Raw genomic sequence first — 20,753 nt, 5'->3', positions numbered from 1 at the left:
GTGGATATTTTATGGGTATTCTAGTTATTCCTGAAGCCGTATGTACAAATTTTGCATACATACTTGTTTGTACGCACTGCTTCTCTCTGGCTACCACCTACTGGCCATTTTTCTACTCTCTAGCCCTACACAGAACATGTCAACTCATCGCAGAACTTGAATAAAAGGGGAACAGTATTTGGGTTCCACATCTCTACTGCCTCAAATGCTTACACATACTACTACCCCCATCTTCCCTAGTTGCTTTCAGCCATTTCTCAAGTTATTTTTATACCCCACAAGCTCCTTATCACTCTTCTATGACTCTAGGCCTCAAAATGACACCCAAAACTAATTTAAGACTCCATACGTGGTATAACAGACAGTACTTGTAATAAAAACTGTCTCTTGATACCACAGGTTTTTTTGGTGCAGTCCACGAAGAGTGTTTTTGCAAACTATATCAGACTGGTTACTCATACTGACTTTAGCTTATCTACTAAGATTCTTAGTAATTTTCATATATGATGTTGAAGCTATACCTGAGAACGTTAGCCTTTTTGGACCAAAAGAATGGACTGAAAATTTTATCTTATTAGACTCAGCCTTTATAACTTCTTAGATAGATAGATAAATAGATAGATAGATAGATAAACTTCTCTCATCAATGCATTTCTATCATCTATTCTCTGAGGAGGCCTCTGCATTCTTTATAAATTTAATGAGTCATCAATGATATTCAAGGCACGATCAAGAACTGAACAGGACTGGACCAAGAACAAAGATCTGAGCCATTTCACTAGAAGACTTCTCAATTCCTCTGTATACATTAATATATTATAGCCATTCAGTTGTTGTTGTTTGAGGCAGTCTCGCGCTGTCGCCCAAGCTGGAGTGCAGTGGTGCGATCTCGGCTCACTGCAACCTCCACCTCCCAGATTCAAGCAATTCTCTGCCTCAGCCTCCCCAGTAGCTGTGATTACAGGTGCCTGCCATCACGCCCAGCTAATTTTTGTATTTTTAGTAGAGATGGAGTTTCACCATCTTGGCCAGGCTGGTCTTGCTCCTGACTTCATGATCCACCCGCCTTGGACTCCCAAAGTGGTGGGATTACAGGCCTGAGCCACTGTGCCCGGCCAATTCAATTGGTTATTAATCCTCACTCACATTTCTCCATTTTACCACAAGGATATTAAGATAAACTGTTATAAAACATGTCATTAGACTCTAAAGAAACTGAGTATCTAACTCTCTCTGGTCCTTCAGCCTAGTAACACTATTAGAACAGTATTGCTCTGTCATCTTGGACCATAGTGAAGACCACCCCAAGGGAATGACAGAATGGGAAAATGGAAGAAAGCTGGTCTCTAGCAACTTTGTGGAGTTGCCATTCCTGCCTTGGGCTGTCTATTGTCGGAATTCTTTTAACTGGGAGAGAAATAAACTACTTTGTATAAAGAAAAAAACGGGAGTATTACTCCAATAAATTGAAGTGATCCTAAAGCCAAGAATACAAGCCTAGGGAGAATAAAGCAGGCCAAACTACGTGGTATTTTTTTTTTCAAACAAATTTAATTCTGTTCCAGCCCCAAAGAAGAGGAAGGATCTAAATTTCAAAAATAAAAATAAAAATTGCTAAAAATAAAAGCCATTACAAAATTAAGCCCCCTCCTTTAGCAATAAATACTGAACTGATATATACATATGAGGCTTAGGAAGGAGGCAACAACAGGAACCTTGGGGATTCTGTCCCATGGCAAGATCCCAAGACTTCTACCAATTCCATGCTCTTTGCTTAAAACATAGAGAGCAGTGGAAGAGACGGGAGAGATATGCCAGAAGAGTATGTGGCCCTGTAGAGAGCTGGAACATGATGAGGACAGAGGAGAGAGAAGAGATACGAAGTGTAAAACAGGCAGGGAAAGAGAAAGTCTTCATTTAAAACATTCCTCCCATCCCTGCTGAATCACTGGATGTGGCTGGACTGGCTGTCCAGGGCCTTGTCTCCTCTCCTCCACTCCCTGTTGAGCGTGCAAGTCAAAGAGGGTCATTCACACTGTGGTCGTGATGCCACTGTGGCAACAGCCTGGCTGCCGGATCCCTGAGGTTTCCCATTCACCACTAGCAGGAGGGGCGTCTCCACTCGAACACTGGAAAAGGAATACTCCTAGAAAAGACAGACAAAGGTTCACTACAGATTCCAAGATGGAAAAAGCTCCAGCACGGGGATACACCACTTGCAACTTTCGGCACCACCTCCCCCGTTGTATACCCCCTCTGCTTCCATCTCACATCAGACAAAACTGAGCTAACAAAGGGGACGAAATTTTCCCAAAGTTTTCAATCTTCAGAGGGAAAACATGGAGCATGTAAGGTCATGTAGTGCCACTACAAGAATGAGACAGCTCTTTGATCCAAAAAAGGCGGGTTCCTGGCATTGCCTAACAAAAGAATGCAACCAACTCTCACAGAAGCTGCCTTTTCCCACGGTGTTTCCTGATAATTAACTAGATACATATAGCAGCCGACCAGAGTTAGTGGGAATCCTGAGAAAATCTCAGTCCAAATGTTTATAAGGTCCTAATTTAATCCACCAAATAAAAATTAAAGTTACTTCTCTTTTTTATATCAAGAGGAGGAAATAGAATATGAAACAGAATGTAGCCGTTTTCCTAATAACAAAAAGGGTATCAGCTCACTTTATCAGTTCAAGTGTATTTTAAGTTGTAAAACATGTTAAATAATCTTCATCCAAAAAATATGGCAATGAGAGGCAGGCTCTTTTAAGTCCAAGTAAAGTAAATTTAAAAGTTCTCATAAACCAATTTTTTTTAAGTCTTCACAGAAATATCGACAAGTGACACAAAAAATGGCAATTTATACAAGAAATATAAATTAAAGCCGGGCGCGGTGGCTCACGCTTGTAATCCCAGCACTTTGGGAGGCCGAGGCAGGCGGATCACGAGGTCAGGAGATCGAGACCATGGTGAAACCCCGTCTCTACTAAAAATACAAAAAAATTAGCCGGGTGTGGTGGCGGGCGCCTGTAGTCCCAGCTACTCGGAGAGGCTGAGGCAGGAGAATGGTGTGAACCCGGGAGGCGGAGCTTGCAGTGAGCCCGAGGCTGCGCCACTGCACTCCAGCCTGGGCGACAGAGCGAGACTCCGTCTCAAAAAAAAAAAAAAAAAAAAAAAAGAAATATAAATTAAAATAATATTCATGCTATATTTTCCATGTAAAATTAGAAAATAACTTTTCAAAGGTTTCCAACCAGAGTTGAGAAAAAAACTACAGAGAAACACTTATTTACATCCACTGTTGGTAGTGACAACTAACTAGTATCATTTTCCAAAGAATTATTTGGCAATATATATCAAAAGCCTCAGAATTCTGCATACCCTTTGGACCCAGGAGTCTACATTAGAAATTCATTTAAGGAACTAATCATAGATACAAGCAAAGATATAAAAATCCTCACTGTATTTCTAATTTTTTTTTGTATTATAAAAGTACTAATCTAGATCTGAGGTCATCACAGTCTTTCTGTAAAGGGCCAGATAGTAAATATTTTAGGCTTTGTAGGTCATATGGTCTCTGTTACAGAACAAGTCACCTCTGACACTATAGTGCAAAAACAGCCACAGACAATAGTAAGCAAATGAGTGAGGCTGTGTTCCAATAAAGCTTTATTTGTGGACACTGAAATCTGAATTTCCTGTAATTTTCACATATCACAAAATATTATGCTTCTGTCAGTTTTTTTCATTTAAGAACATAGAAACCATTCTCTTTTTTGTCCTTTTTTTTTTTTTTTTTTTTTTTTGAGGCAGATTTTCTCTATCACCCAGGCTGGCGTGCAATGGGACAATAATGGCTTACTGCAGCCTCAAACTCCTGAGAAAAAGTGGTTCTCTCACTTCAACCTCCTTAGTAGCTGGGACTACAGGCATGTGTTACCATACCTGGCTAAGCTTTTTAACATTTTTTTGTAGAGACAGGGTCTCACTATGTTGCCCAGGCTGGTCTTAAACTCCTGGGCTCAAGTGATCCTCCCACCTTGGCCTTCCAAAGTGCTGGGATTTTACACACGAGCCACCATGCCCAGCCTAGAAACGATTATTAATAAAAACAAGCAGTGAGCCAGATTTGGTCAATGGGCTTTGCCAACCCCAATCTAAATAGTTAAACAGTAGTTAAATATCTACATTCATAAGGTTTTTGTAAGAATTGAATGGGGCAAGGCAGGTAATAAAAACTCTTAGCACAGTGTCTAGCACTCAATTAAGTGTTAAATAAATGTTAACTATCATTACCATCTTCATCACCCCATGTCTACTCAATGTGGTGAAATATGTAAAAACATAGGAAACATTCATAAACATTTGCATATAATATCCCACTCATGATTTAAAATATAGATATAAATATATGTGTATATATTTGTGAAAAGAAAAGACTTTAGGTATATACACTAAACTGTTAACAGTAACAGTTAAAAGGCAGTAATATCTGAGTGATAATATAACACCTGAGTGATAATATTTCACTCCATTTTTTTATTTTTTTGCTTACCAGTTTACCTTCTTAGTAAAAATAAATATACAAAAAAAATACACACAAATATATATACACATAGCCTACACACATACTCACATATAATTATTTCTATATCTTTTATAAAAAGATAAGCTTGGTTCTACTTTTAAAGCCTACGAGTTGGAAGAGAATCCCAGCCACTGCTCACCTTTCCTTTGTGCTGAATTTGGTGAAGCCGCAGGTTGGGCTCAGGGATGGCTACAGAGTCTCCAATGAGCACTCCCCAGCTCTGCACTATATTGTACACCATCACTGCATAGCAAGGTCCATCTGAATCTACCAGGCCAAATGTACTGCCAGGTAAAGACAGATTACGAGAGAGGAAAACAAAAAGGTATGTGGGTAGGAAAGAAGAGCAGAAACAGTGGTTTAAAAATACTAGCAAAATACTGGACTTAAAGTCAGTGATAGGTAATTAAAATCAAATATAAAATTTAACTTATTAATTAAATTTTAAAAATAAAATACTAACAAAATAAACAAATGCTTTTTCTCAGTTACTCAGAAAACCTATGAGAGGTACCATCCTCCACTTTGTACATCTGAGTCTTCATTTTTCTGAAACTCATCAGTCACTTTGCTAAGAACTTAGGACAAAGCACACTGAAGCCATTCAACAAATATTAATGATGAACTAGACCAACATGTTACAGTTGTAACATTATTCCTGATCTATCAATTTAACTATCATACTCTTAACCAAAGCCTCTGACCATCACTGTCTGTGTAGTTTAATTCCACAGACTTTCACCAAATACTACATATGTGCCAAGCATTGTGTTTAGCAGTAAGATACCAATCCAGCTATGAATGACCTATAGTCTAGCAGGAGTCAGACAATGAAGTCATCACTTACAGCACAGTGTAATGGGTGCTAGAATAACTTTTCCCTTGTGCTGAATTCAACAAAGCCACAGATTGGACTGTGGGAGCCCAGAGGAGAAATATCTAAATCAAAATTGGAAAGCAAGGAAGATTTCCTGCAAGAGGTGACACTCAAAGTGAATCTTAAAGGGTAAAAAACCAGCTGGGTTAAAAGAGAAAAATTAATCCTCGGTAAAAATTGTAAAAACCTCTGAGGGAACAGGAACAGAGATTGACTTGGAGGGAATATGAGGGAACTTCCCGGAATGGTGGTAATGATCTCTATTTGGCTTATACAGATATTTTCCATTTGTTAAAAGCTATGAAATGTAAGCTTAAAATTGTACATTTCATTGTATGTAAATTTTACATAAAAAGAAAAAATTGAAACAAATACTGAACTCAGTTAATGACTGCATGCTAAAGTATGTAAAGTATATTGATCTCTGCAATTTACTCTGATAGCAGGATAAACAGACCAAAATGTAATAAGCTAAGTAAAATAAAATGTTAATGGTAGAATATAAGTGGTTGAGAACACAAATGTTCAATGTAAAATTCTTTCAACTTAGCTGTATGTTTGAAAATTTTTGGCCGGGCGCGGTGGCTCACGCTTGTAATCCCAGCACTTTGGGAGGCCGAGGCGGGCGGATCACGAGGTCAGGAGATCGAGACCAGGGTGAAACCCCGTCTCTACTAAAAATACAAAAAAAAATTAGCCGGGCGTGGTGGCGGGCGCCTGTAGTCCCAGCTACTCGGCGAGGCTGAGGCAGGAGAATGGCGTGAACCCGGGAGGCGGAGCTTGCAGTGAGCCGAGATCGCGCCACTGCACTCCAGCCTGGATGACAGAGCGAGACTCCATTTCATAAAAAAAAAAAAAAAAAAAGAAAATTTTTATAACAAAATGTTGGGGGCAGAAGAGGATGTTAGCTATGCCAAGAAGAAGCTAGAGATTATCCAGGCAGAGTAACTGCACGTAAGACACAGAGGCAGGAAAACAGCTGCTCTAAAACCAACAAAATTGTTCCACGGGTGAAACAAAAGGCACAGGTGGGAAAGAGACAGAAGATAATGGAAAGAGAAGCAGGGAGCAAATCATGAAGGACTTTGTATGCTAAGCTAAGTAGTTCACACTTTATCCCAAAAGCTACATATAGTACCAGTAACGGATCTTAAATAAGAAGTAGCAATGGTCAGATTTACATCTAAGAAACATTTCTCTGGCAGCACTGTGGAACACTGGAGGAAACCAGAGAATCAGGGAGACCTATTTGGAGAAGTGATAAGGGGGTGAACTAAGGTGGTAAACACAGAGAAGTCAAGTCTACAGGACAAAAAAGGCAAATCTTTTTGGAGAATGGAGAAGCCTATTCTTCCAAAAGTCTTCATCAAGTGACTGAGAGGTGATACCATTCATTCACAAGGAATCCAGGGAGGAGAAGCAGGTTTACAGAGAAAGATTTAGGTGAGTAATACTGAAATACTGAGTTAGAGATTTCTTATTGGAACCCAGAGGCAGTTGGTTATAGGAATCCAACACTTGGGAATGAAGCTTGGGCTGGAGATATATATGTGAGCATATAGGAGGCTGCCAAAGCCTTGGGTTTATATGACATCACAAGGCAAGATGATCTATAGACAGGATGGAGAAGAATCACACTCATGCCGTCACTTGACACACCTGAATTCACAGGAAACATTGCAATCAAGCAAAGCACTCTCCTGATGAATCCGGTCAAAGCCTCGGAATCCTTCTACACACTGTCAAGCAACCACTGATAAGTGATCAAAGTTAGCAACTATAGGCCATCCTGGTATAAAGAGAAAAAAGGAAAAAAACAAAAATAGAGTCCTCGGAACCTAAGATTTAAAAGTTGGGCAGAAAAAGAGAAACCAAGGAGTGGCAAAATATCTATTTGTTCTCAGGGTCCTCCAGAACCTACCTTTGTCTATATCCCTTTCTAATTCTTCTCAGCTCTAGGATTTGCTCTAGTTAACTAAACTGTTCTCAACTATTTTTTTGCCCTTCAACTCATCAAACACACGAACCCCTAGAAAATGCCATGGAGAAAGCTTGGGCATATAATGGGAATTGTGAATATTTCTGTTTAGATGGAACAGAAGGGATGTGAAAGGCAATAGTGAGAGAGAAGTCAGAATGTTTTGGAACCACGCAATAGAAGTTGCTGGATCCAGTGCCTAGAAAGACAATGGTGATCCTAGGAAAATAACAATTTCAGTAGAAAAGAGAAAGGGGAAATCAGTCAACCAGGGATTAGGAAGTGAGTGAAGGACCAAGGAATGGTGGCATTCACTAAGCCCTAACTTTTCAAGATCCAAAAATTTTCTAAATAAATATTCTTAATTCATTTCCTCTGCTGCTACCTGGGTCCTTTACATTTCTTTTTTCTCACTCCCTATGACACATATACTAAACACTCAATAAATATTTGTTGAATGACATCTAAGACAATCTCCCAACCAGACTTTAAATTATGACTCAAAGCTCACATTTCAGAACTGCCTAAATATACCTAAGTACAAACAAGACTAAGAATTTGTCCTCCTTCAACTTCTATGATCATGAAAATGCAAAGGGACAGAAGAATTTTGAGGTTTCTGTCTTATAAAAAAATATGTCCTGCCAAATTTCAACTATGGATATAGGAATCCACATAGCACCAAACTCAAGGATAAAAATGGGCAGTGACAGAATCTACAAAAGCCTCTGATCAAACGATTGTTAAACATCACCCAGGCAATATCTGCCCATGGGACAGTCACAGAAGGAAATCAGAAGTCACAAATCTGTGACCACTGACAATCTCCTCAACTGCCAGGGAAAGAACAGGAAGTGAGAGCAATTAGTTCAAAAAGGTAAAACGGGGAAAATCCAAGAGAAACTCACAAGGGGACTTTCTCCTCTGTGGTGAGGCTAAATACCACCTTTCCCAGGATGACGGCACCGCTGTTCACCCCAGGCTGAAGTGTACTCAGTGGCTTGAGCTCCAGGGTCACTTTCTGCCCAGAGGCTGACTGATAGTGCCCATCACCGCAAGGGCCTAGATGGGCTGGGCGCAAGCTTCCCAGCATGCTCTGCAGCTTTTTGGTCTTCACCTTTCCCTGCAAACAAGGGGAAATAGGTAAGAATCTGGAAACTAGTCGCCTTCCTTGAGATTCTAATCCTTCCCTCCCACCCACTTCTATAGGATCACTACCTCCTAAACCTATTTATTCTTATTTTATTGACCCATGGCAAAATTTTTTTAAAAAAGTAGAATTCAGCCCTTCAGACATTTTTACCTTACTCTCAAGGAGGCTGGTTAATCTATCCAGGAATTCCAGAAGTTGTTGCTCTCGTTGCCAGGGCTCTGGCCAGGCAGGGTCCAGGGCTGCAGCCCGAGAGAAGCCCTCCAGGGCCTCCCCATAATTCTCTTCATATTTATGCAACTGTACAAGAAGTATATCCCAATTATAAGTATATCCAAACAAACTATCCCGAAGGAATAATGGCACCATGGGCTAGCAATCTAGAAAAATAAACTGTTTTCCTTCCTGGTTATTTTCCTGTGCTACAACAAATAGCCTGAAGAGCTGGTAACACCTTACATCTTTCTTCCTAGCCAAGATGATCACAACCCCAAAGATGGAATCATTGCAAAGAAGCTAATTTCCAAACTCTAAAATAGTTAAGTTGTATATTTTGGGTCACTTGACCTTAATATTTACTTAACATTTCAGAAGTCTTCTAAAAGATCCCCCCATTCTCTACATATTCTTCCACCTCCTCAGCCCCTTCTCCTTTCCTTCCAGTGACTACACCAGATACTGAAGCCAAACCGAGCTAGCTATTTATAGAAATAGCATGGCTTTCCTCTCGCAGTCTGTACCCAATCTTGTCCCTATGCAAACTCAGTTATCCTCACAAGCTAAGACCTAGATGTCTTATTTATTTGACCCTCAGATGACTACACCCCAAAGGTCTTACCGTCGCCCTGTTCAGATGAAGGTCAGGATTGCTAGAAGCTTTTCTGTCAACCTTCTCCTATAATGGGATGAAAAGATTATCAGTGGATCCTGTCTCAATGTTAAGGACTGACATGCCCAGCATGTCCTACACCTCCTCTTCCTAGAGAAATGGAAGTTTCTTCCTAGTCAAAACGTTATCTATACCACAGAAGCAGTTACCGTATAACAGTGTGGGTATCTTAGTCTCTAAAACCTTAGGGTATAAGTGTTTTTGTATGTGTGAGACTTTAAAATATTATTATAATTTATCCATGTAGTATTATAAAGATAGAATAAATCTTTATATAAATGAAATATGTGGGCCAGGCACAGTGGCTCACAGCTGTAATCCCAGCACTTTGGAAAGCCGAGGCTGGTGGATCACCTGAGGTCAGGAGCTCAAGACCAGACTGGCCAACCTGGTGAAACACTGTCTCTACTAAAAATACAAAAATTAGCCAGGCATGGTGGCATGCACCTGTAATTCTAGCTACTCAGGAGGCTGAGGCAGAATTGCTTTAACACGGGAGGTGGAGGTTGCAGTGAGCCAAGATCACACCACTGCACTCAAGCCTGGGTGACAGAGTGAGACTTCATCTCAAAAAAATAAATAAATGAATGATATAGGTGAAATCATTTTGATTTTTAAAAATTTAAATATTGAAGTGCTGGCAATAAATGAAGAAAGGCTAGGATAGAAATGGTGTTCATTTAATGCATTTCCTCTGCCCATAAACCTAGCTCCAGACACATGTGGAATCATGTTTCTACATCCAAGTTCCCTTAAAACACACATAGAAAGCCAAATTCAGACTCTAACTAAAATAGATGGCCAGAAAAAGAATTCTTTTTAAACAGATAAAATAGATGGCCAGACACCACAAGACGGTGCAGACCATGTGCTGTGAAGCAACTGCTGGCTATGTTCATGACTATGCTTATTATATTTTTTTAATTCTCATTACCTGATGCATTGTAAAAGCACAAACAACATGAATTAAAATTGTTTAAATGGTTGGTTCAGATATGTTTACAAATGCAGGTCTGGGCGAAAAACTTCAGATTAAAAAGAGATGACCAGGCATGGTGGCTCACACTTGTAATCCCAACACTTTGGGAGACCAAGGCGGATGGATCACCTAAGGTCAAGAGTTCAAGACCAGCCTGGCCAATATGGCGAAACCCCGTCTCTACTAAAAATACAAAAATTAGGCAGGCATGGTGGCGCGTGCCTGTAATACCAGCTGCTCGAGAGGCTAAAGCAGGAGAATCACTTGAACCTGGGAGACGGAGGTTGCAGCAAGCCGAGATCATGCCACTGCACTCCAGCCTGGGTGGCAGAGTGAGACTCCATCTCAAAAAAAAAAAAAAAAAGATTAAAAAGTGACTATTTAGCAGAAGCCAAACATAAAATGTTGAAGGAATATACCACACTATTCTTTAAAATGTAAACATTCACCAAATTAAGAAATTAGAGTAAAATATAATTGCTCTAAAAGTTCCGTGATTGAAAAAGGGTAGTTTAAAATCAAAGGTAGAGTTGCGGGGAGGGTGGCAGGAGGGGGAGAAAAACAAATTTAAAAGGGCAGTCTCTGAATTGCAAATATGAACATACAGTAACTGTGTTCTTTATTCTACCACATGGAGCAGAATAAGTAATGATAAGTTAAAAAGCAATTCTCTATATCAAGAGAAGCAAAAGAAGAAAGGTAAGGCCAGGCGCGGTGGCTCACGCTTGTAATCCCAGCACTTTGGGAGGCCAAGGTGGGTGGATCACGAGGTCAGGAAATCGAGACCACGGTGAAACCCCGTCTCTACTAAAAAAAAAAAAAAAAAAAAAAAAAAAAAAAATACAAAAAAAAATTAGCCAGGCGTGGTGGCGGGCGCCTGTAGTCCCAGCTATTCGGAGAGGCTGAGGCAGGAGAATGGCGTGAACCCGGGAGACGGAGGTTGCAGTGGGCCAAGATTGCGCCACTGCACTCAAGCCTGGGCGACAGAGCGAGACTTCATCTCAAAAAAAAAAGAAAGAAAGAAAGAAAAAGTTAGCTGGGCCAGATGGTGCACACCTGTAGTCCCAGTACTCGGGAGGCTGAGGTGTGAGAATAACTTGAACCCAGGAGGCATAGGTTGCAGTGAGCCGAGATGGTGCCACTGCACTCCAGCCTGGGTGACAGAGCGAGACTCTATCTCAAAAAAAAAAACAGTATTCTTTCTCGTTATGGTTTTGATTTGCATTTCTCTGATGAATAATCGCACTGACCATTTTTCATATGCTTATTTGCCATTTGTATATCTACTTGGGAGAAATGTCTATTCAGGTCCTTTGCCAATTTTCTTTTTAATTCAGGGGCCAGTTTTGCCAATTTTTAAATTGGATTATTTGTCTTTATATTGTTGGTTTTAAGAGTTCTTTGTGGCCGGCCGCGGTGGCTCACGCTTGTAATCCCAGCACTTTGGGAGGCCGAGGCAGGCGGATCACAAGGTCAGGCGATCGAGACCACGGTGAAACCCTGTCTGTACTAAAAAAAAGAAAAAAAAAAAAATACAAAAAAAAAATTAGCCGGGCGTGGTGGCGGGTGCCTGTAGTCCCAGCTACTCAGAGAGGCTGAGGCAGGAGAATGGCGTGAACCCAGGAGGCGGAGCTTGCAGTGAGCCGAGACTGCGCCACTGCACTCCAGCCTGGGTGACAGAGCGAGACTCCGTCTCAAAAAAAAAAAAAAAGAAGAAAGGTAAATATGAGAGCTAAATAAAAAATGCTGCTCAGAGGACCAATGTGAAGTCAGAAGCCAATTCTAATAATGAGAAAAAAGGCACTCAAAGTCTGAGGGAAAGTCCTATGCAAATGCCTATCAACATAAAAATGCTTGAAAACCTAAATAAATTTCTTGAAAACCTAAATAACCTAATTCACTTAATTCCTAGGAAATGACACAGAACAAGCTACACATTGTTTTCTCTTTTAGCCCACGGGAAATCCAGAGCCATAATATTATCTAACAGTTAATTTGGGGATAGCACTTAATTTACACTGAAGTATAAGTTTTCACTGTTCTTTAAAATGAATGTACAAAAATATTAATAAGCATTATTTTAATAGACTTTTTTCCCATTAAAAAAGATGAACACGTTGAGGCAGCTCTGTGATTTGGTTATATATGTGTGTAAGAAACCTAGACAGGTCAAGGAGCTATCCAGCACCAATGCAACACAATGCAAGTGGTTCCTAACACTCAAGTTATAAGAAGTCAATCATCTCTGCAGACACATCTTTGCAAAATCACAAAAATGAGATGCCAGCAAACACTGCCACTGCCCATGATGCTTGCTAAAGGGCCACAAAGAAGACTGAACAATGCTTTTGCTTCTGTTGTTGCCTATTCATCTGGCCTGGGGACCATAAGTACTTACTGCTTGGGCATAGGCACTGAGGGCTTGCTGGGAGATCTTAGGGTTCTGGCCAGTAGAGAAGTAAAGGGAAAGATATGAATTCCCAAGAATATCTGAAAGTGAAACACAGTGACAAATCATCTCAGAGTCCAAGTTCAAGATATGACTTATTTTGATCATTCTTAAAAGTATATTTGAAAGGTCCCACAAGAAACCCAAACCAGGAATGACACAATACTTAGTATACCCAAAATTCCACTAGGATAGAGCACCAAGGACACCAAACTGAAATTTGAACAGACTGTACAAAAGCCCTGCCTTGCTTACGTGAAAACTAGGATCAAAAGATCGAAGAGTTCCTAGAAAAGTAGTTCCCCAAAATGTCTTTTGTGTGTCTTCAAAACAAAGATGCCCTCTCTGGCTTAAACCTCAGAATCAGACTCAAAAGATGGACTGCAAATGTTGCTGTGATTGAAAACATCTGCTCTAGAAACCTGTTGGAGATCTTTTGAGGGCACTCACACCAGGAGCGGCCATCATGGACATCCATCTGAACAGCCAACTTAGCCTGTCGGACACTGTCCATGACATGGTGAGAATGTTCATCTTCAGTGTCAGTCCGCAGCTGACGAAGCACCATTGACAGGTTTTGCAAGGAGACTTTGTTCCTGCACTGCAAACAGAAAAGGCACATACTCAATCTTCCTGATTCTACCTCCCCTTTCCAGATCTATTCTGAACTCAATCTTCTAAATCTAATTTTTCACCTTTTTTTTTGTTTTGTTTTGTTTGAGGTGGAGTCTTACTCTGTCACCCAGGCTGAAGTGCAATGGCGCGATCTCGGCTCAGTGCAACCTTTGCCTCCCAAGTTAAGTCATTCTCCTGCCTCAGCTTCCCAAGTAGCTGGGACTACAGGTATGCACCACCATGCCCGGCTAATTTTTGTATTTTTAGTAGAGACTGAGTTTCACCACGTTGGCCAGGCTGGTCTTGAACTCCTGACCTCAAGTGATCTGCCTGCCTCAGCCTCCCAAAGCGCGGGATTACAGGTGTGAGCCACCGCGCCTGGCCGTATTTTTCTTTCTGTGACAGGGTCTCACTCTGTCGCCCAGGATGGAGTGCAGTGGCACCATCTCGGCTCACAGCAACCTCCACCTCCTGGGTTCAAGTGATTCTTGTGCCTTGGCCTCCTGAGTAACTGGGATTACAGGCACGTACAACCATGCCCAGCTTATATATATATATAAAATATATATATATAAAATATATAAAATATATATAATATATATAAAATATATAAAATATATAATATATATAAAATATATATAATATATAATATATATAAAATATATATAATATATATAAAATATATATAATATATAATATATATAAAATATATAATATATAATATATAATATATATAAAATATATAATATATAATATATTATATATAATATATAATATATTATATATATAATATATAATATATATAAAAAATATATATTATATATAATATATAATATATATAAAAAATATATATTATATATATAATATATATTATATATAAAAAATATATATAATATATATAATATATATATATTATATATATATATATATTTTTTTTTTTTTGTAGAGACAAGGTCTCACCATATTGCCTAGGCTGGTCTCAAACTCCTGAGCTCAAGTGATCCTCCTGCCTCACCCTCTCAAAGTGCTAGGATTACAGGTGTAAGCTACCACACCCAGCCCTAATTTTTTCATCTAAATTCTTGCTGCCATCTGTATCTTCAACCACCATCTACAAGGATCAGCTTAGCTGCTAGCTTTTCTTCACTTCCTTTCTCCCCCTGAACCTGATCCCATCATCATCTTCCTTTCCTAGGCCCCTGCCTCTATTTCCCTCATTCCGGTCTGCTCTCCGACCTTTCCTCCCTCCTGATTCTGTCCTAGTTCAATTTCAGTTCTACTCTGGTATTCATGTCCCAGGGAAACTCATAGAACCAAAGAAATTCATCCTTCCCATCTGTGCTTTCCAAAGGGATAGGGGGCAGCTCACATGGGTGAGGGCTCCTGAGAAGCAGGTGTGGGCAGCTGCAACATCCCCTTTTTTCCAGTACACCTCACCCAGCTGGTTCCAGGCTTCCACCAGCTCGGGCTCCAGCTTCACAGCCTTTGATAGAAGCTCCTCAGCCTTAGGGCTATAGTCAGGAGTCACATTTAGTGCTTTCCCAGTTAGCATTAGAACTTGTGCCTTGCCCTGGACAGAACCTAAGAGAAAGAAAAAAAGATAAAGTGGGAAAAAAACAAGCAATCTTACAGTTAAAGACCAGGGCACTTTCTCTCAAAAAATAACTACACGTCAGTTTTAGGAATAAAAAGAGTTGAGGAAAATATTTATCAATAAACCATTTATTGAAAGCTCACCATAGGCAGAGTGCTATGTTAGCTAGTTAGGCAACAAAGAAAGCACTATTTCTAGAGCTTCTGCCATCTGTTTCTGGGGCCCCTATCTACAAGGATCAGCTTGGTTGCTAACTTTCCTAGAGGGGTTTACAATCTGGAGGAGAAGACAAAGCATAAACATGGAAAATTAAAACCATGAAAAAGAACATATGGCATTAGCCCAATGAATGGGCTTTAACAAGTGAAGAGAAGATGAGTCAGGACAAATAGTTATCATTAAAACAAAACGGAGAGAGAGAGAGAAGAAAAGACCCTCCAGGTTAGAAAATGATATAAACAAAGACACAGAATCAGAAGTACATGTGGCCATGTTCATGGGAGAACAGACGGTTCAACCTGGATGAAACAGAAAGTTCCTCTACAAGTAATTAGTCAGAGATAAGGTTAGAAAACAGAGTAAAACAATGGACACTTAAATACCAGGTTAAGGGGGTTAGACTTCAGCTAGTCAATAGCAGGAATCTTTAAAGACACCTGAGCAAAAAGGCAGATGAGAGGATAAGGTTAAATGCATGAAGTAATGATTCAGAAAGATAGCCATGGCCATGGTATTAGATAAGTGGATTTGAAAGTAAAAGAAATTAGAGGCAGAAAGTCAGATTACTGCAATAGTTCAAGTAAGTATGCTCTTTAATTTCATGCCATTTGCTATAATCAAATTTTAGGAAAAGTGGCTTAGGGAATGAAAGGTTGCACGGGGGCCCTGAGAAGTAATATTACGTTGTACTACCCTATAGCAGTAACAGATAGGATACCAAAGAATCTATGAGGAGGGAGCAAAGGTCAATCACATTTCACTGAAGGATGGGGGTTGTACAATCTCTAGGGCTCATACCCACTACTTCTTCCATCTGCTGTAGGGTCTTCTCCATCTCCTTCCGCACATCCTGTTGCTTCCTCCCAGCATCCTCAACACTATGTGTCTCAAAATAGCAGTCTCGAAATGAATAGAGCTGATCCACTAGTTCCTAAAAAGTATGACAATGGAACCATTAAGTGGAGAGATCACTGGACAGGGAAACTTGAAATTGGCTAGCCATACCAGCTCTTGGTCTAGAAATACCAATTCTCTTTCTCATCTATGAATGGCACAATAGGCAGGTGGACAGGTTTACTAAAATGCCACAAATCATGAGGAAAAGCAGCCAGTACCCCAGGCCAGCTCTCATGGTCCCATGTTGTCCCATGCCAGTGTCTGTATTGTGATGACCATTTTCTCTCCCTGCCTCAGCAGGGCTTCTAATATAACTAAGCACTTCACATACCACAGTCATGAGGAGAGAAACACTGCAACTTAAGATAAACCAAAAGTTAGTAAGATCATTCTATATGGTCCTGATCTTAAAAGAATAACACTTTGAACTTTACTCTTAAAGTTGGACTTCTCAACTAAAACCATTTTATCCCTGATTTTTCATACGCTGAGATCTGAAAATACAATACAACCTTTGTGAATATAATAAACATGTTGGAGAGTCATTGTTGTCCACCACAAACATACCAATCTGAACTTGGTAGCTTTGGTATTTTTGCAGCATTTTGTTCTTTTAAATGCTTATTGTGGTTTTGTTTAGTTTGATTTTTTTGTCAAGTCATCTTCTTGCTGTCTTGGATTTTTTACAAATAAATATTCTCTTTCCTCTTAAATGCCTCTGAGTCTTCCTGTCATACCAGGCAAAGCTTTTCTTTGGATTAGGTCAAGCATCCCTAATCCAAAAATCTGAAATCCTCCAAAATCCGAAACTTTTGAAATGCTGACACCACAAGTAGAAAATTCCACACCTGACACACAGTCAAAATGCAGTCAAAATGTTGTTTCAGGCACAAAATTATTAAAAATATTGTATCAAATTACTTTCAGCCTATGGGTATAAAGTGTAAATGAAACAATTTTTTTTTCTTTGTTAAAAGACAGGGTCACCAGGCGCGGTGGCTCATGCCTGTAATCCCAGAACTTTGGTAGTCCAAGGCAGACAGATCACAAAGAGATCGCAACCATCCTGGCCAACATGGTGAAACCCGGTCTCTACTAAAAACACAAAAATTAGCCAAGCATGGTGGCACACACCTGTAGTCCCACCTACTCGGGAGGCTGAGGCAGGAGAATCGCTTGAACCTGGGAGGCAGAGGTTGCAGTGAGCCAAGATCACGCCACTGCACTCCAGCCTGGCAACAGAGCGAGACTCAGTCTCAAAAAAAAAAAAAAAAAAAAAAGAGTCTCATAGGTTGCCCAGGCTGGTCTCAAACTCCTCATTTCAAGCAATCCTCCCACCTCAGCCCCCCAAAGTGCTGGGACTACAGGCATAAGCCACCAAGTTTCATATTTAGATTTGGGTCCCATCCCCAAGTTATCTCATTATGTATATGCAGATATTCCAAAATTCAAAAAAATCCAAAATCCAAAAAACTTCTAGTCCTAAGCATTTCGGATAAGAGATTCCCTATTCTTTCCTGAAACTGAATAGATAGCAGCAGAAATATATAATCACTTCCCATCGAGTATAATCAACAATCTTCACAACACATCCTGAATTCATCCACCTGTCTCCGTCCCACTATGACCATTCCTGGATTACATCAGCTTCATTACTTGCCTGGACTGCAAGAGCTTCTTTTTTTTTGAGACGGAGTCTTGCTCTGTCCCCCAGGCTGGAGTGCAGTGGCGCGATCTCTGCTCACTGCAAGCTCCGCCTCCTGGGTTCACGCCATTCTCCTGCCTCAGCCTCCCGAGCAGCTGGGACTACAGGCGCCCGCCACCACACCCGGCTAATTTTTTGTATTTTTAGTGGAGACGGGGTTTCACCGTGTTAGCCAGGATGGTCTCGATCTCCTGACCTCGTGATCTGCCCGCCTCGGCTTCCCAAAGTGCTGGGATTACAGGCTTGAGCCACCACGCCCGGCAAGAGCTTCTTAACCAGTCATCTTGTTTCTGTTCTCTCCCATTCTCCTCACTGTAATGGGAGTGAGCTTATAAAAAACGTACACCGTATCACAAACCTTCAACTAGTTTCCCATTGCAGACAGAATAAAATCCAAGTCCTTATCATGACCTAGAAGACTGTATGAGCTGACCTACCACCACCCATCCTGACACAAACTTCATTTCTCACCATTCTCTTTCCTACAATACTCAAGCCAGAGTTGCCTTCATGCAGTTTCTCAAACCTATCAAGCTCAGCCCACCTGGAAGCCCTTATGCCTGGACACTTTCTCCAGATCTCTGCATAACTTATTCCTCCTCATCATTTAGATCTTAGATCAAATATCAATTCCAGAAAGGTTTTCCCTAAATCCTCAACCCAAATGAATCCCTTCCTTCTCTCCTCTACTGTTAAATCATACTCTTATTTTTCTTCATACTTATTTAAAATCATGTGGCCTATCATTAATTGTCTATTGTCTGCCTCCACCACTGAAATGTAAGCTCCAGGATGGAAAGGCCTTTAATCTGCTTTGTTTCGAGCTACACCTGAGCACCAGAACGGGCCTTGGGACATGATAGGCTCTAATTCACTACACTTGATTGAATTAACTAACTAACTATCCCTGTTCTAACAAATACATATGTGCTATACTTAATCTAAAATCCTATCCGGAATGAAGGGAACAGACTAGCACCCTCTGCAGTAATGCTTTTCAAATTTTATTGTATTATATCCAAGACCCAGCCTGCAGAGACTCTGATTTTAACAGTTTAGCAGAACTCAAAATTCTACATTTTTAACAGGCACCCCAGATGACTGTAATGAAACTGTAAAACACACTTTGAGAAATATCCTTTTATACATTCCTTTTACACTAAAATGTCTTTAACAATGAAATCAAAGTTTACCACCATCTCCATGAACAGCAACACCATTATCTAATCCTTTTCCTCTTTTCTACTTCACTCCTTTATTCCATTCCTGCACCGACCCCATCCCAAGATAACGGAAGTATCCTCTCCCAAGCTGCTTAGGACATTTACCGCAAATGAACCTAGGAAAAGACAATTCTCATAAAAAATTACAACCAATTTCCTTTTGTCCTGCAATCAACATGGCTGCAAATTAAGAGTTTTAGAGAGGGGCTTATTGATTGGTTTTAGTTGTTAAACCAAACATTCAAGAAGTTGGTTTTATTGTTTGGTTTTGTTTTCCCCTGGACTGAACGTTTTTAGAAACTTACTTTCTCATGGCAAAATCAATACATGTAAGCCGTTAAAATTCAAACAGATACATGTAAAAAACAGAAAGTAAAAAATTCCCCCAAACAACCTCAGTGATAACCACTGATTTGTATACTTTTCAGATTTTTTCTGTGCATATACAAACATATATACACAAATAATGTTTCTAATATAGAACCAGAATTGAGAATCTCTGATTTCAGCCAGTCACAATTAGGGAATAAAATGAAGTTAATCTAAATCAGCTGGAACACTCCAAAAAGTGTTACTATTTTAATGTACTCAAGAGCAAAGAAATTTCACCAATATTTAAATTTGTGCGTTAAACACCTTTAGGCAAGTTACAAGCCTGTCATAGTTCTAATATTTAAGTTATAGGCCGTCTTAGAACGAAGAACTGAGTTCCTGAAGTTTAAGGAAAATCGTGAGTTCTTAAAGGCAAACAGCCAAGCAACTAGTTAACGCCTCCCTACCAAGTCCAAAAGACTAGTCTTACTCAGAAGCACAGTCACCTGTGGACTACGTGGAGTCTGGACCCCTCTGCATCAGACCCCAAAGTGGAATTACGCAGGTTGAAAGAAATCAAAACTGAAATCCTAAGGGGAGTAACCAGGACACTTGCAGTGCAGGTCATTAGCGTGATTGTTGGCAAATTCAAAGCAGAAAGGTGTTAAATGGCTTTTGTAGGGATCAAAACAACATGTGGTGATAGTTCATGCAGATCTGCCACACACATGTATATGCTATTCGCTATGGATGAATCGAGAAAACAATGTCCTCTCTAAAAATGTACATGAATAGTTAGGAGCAACAAATCTTCTTCCATACAGGACTGAAATTAACCGCAGTCAGGTCGGCAGCAGGAGGTTCCAACACACTGGGAAGCTCCCTGGCTGGCTGCGGCTGCACCCTCGAGGGTTGTTATAGTAACCACACAGACGCACGCAGCTTCGCGTGTGTGCCGGGGAATTCGCAGGCAGTACATAAACTGGACTCCCTGCTTCATTCGGAGTACAAAAACACATACAGAATTTAATCTACGGCCCCACCTGCAATTTCTGCAAGATCGGCTTGACTTCTTCCTCTTCATCAGCCATCATCTCCCGGCCACTCCACCCCCAACTTTATAACCACAGAGACGCACGCCCTCTCGCACCACGGAACCACAGCGACATCTGGCGCTCTGGAGGCTTTTCTGCCACCGAAGGGCTTTGCTTCAGACCAACTTAACCATTTCCACAGAGATGCTCTACAATCACTTGGGAGTTCATAAACTTCTTTCTTTCCC

At 40.3% G+C, this 20,753-nt stretch overlaps 1 protein-coding gene across 1 annotated transcript; it reads right to left on the bottom strand.

Moving 5' to 3' along the window:
- Positions 1 to 1,531: 1,531 nt before the first annotated feature.
- TTC5 (tetratricopeptide repeat domain 5) lies at positions 1,532 to 20,753 on the bottom strand. Its single transcript, XM_055289529.2, has 10 exons — positions 20,515 to 20,753; positions 16,133 to 16,265; positions 14,891 to 15,102; positions 13,357 to 13,507; positions 12,856 to 12,947; positions 9,428 to 9,484; positions 8,743 to 8,889; positions 8,348 to 8,562; positions 4,724 to 4,868; positions 1,532 to 2,146 (listed from the first exon to the last, which is right to left on the bottom strand). Exons 1-10 carry the CDS (start codon positions 20,563 to 20,565, stop codon positions 2,027 to 2,029), a joined length of 1,323 nt encoding a protein of 440 aa, XP_055145504.1. The 5' UTR covers positions 20,566 to 20,753; the 3' UTR covers positions 1,532 to 2,026.

The sequence above is a fragment of the Symphalangus syndactylus genome, chromosome 8 (assembly GCF_028878055.3).
Source record: "Symphalangus syndactylus isolate Jambi chromosome 8, NHGRI_mSymSyn1-v2.1_pri, whole genome shotgun sequence".
Classification (NCBI taxonomy): domain Eukaryota; kingdom Metazoa; phylum Chordata; class Mammalia; order Primates; family Hylobatidae; genus Symphalangus; species Symphalangus syndactylus.
Note: the sequence above shows the minus strand (reverse complement) of the source record. Positions and strands in the feature narration are given on the sequence as shown.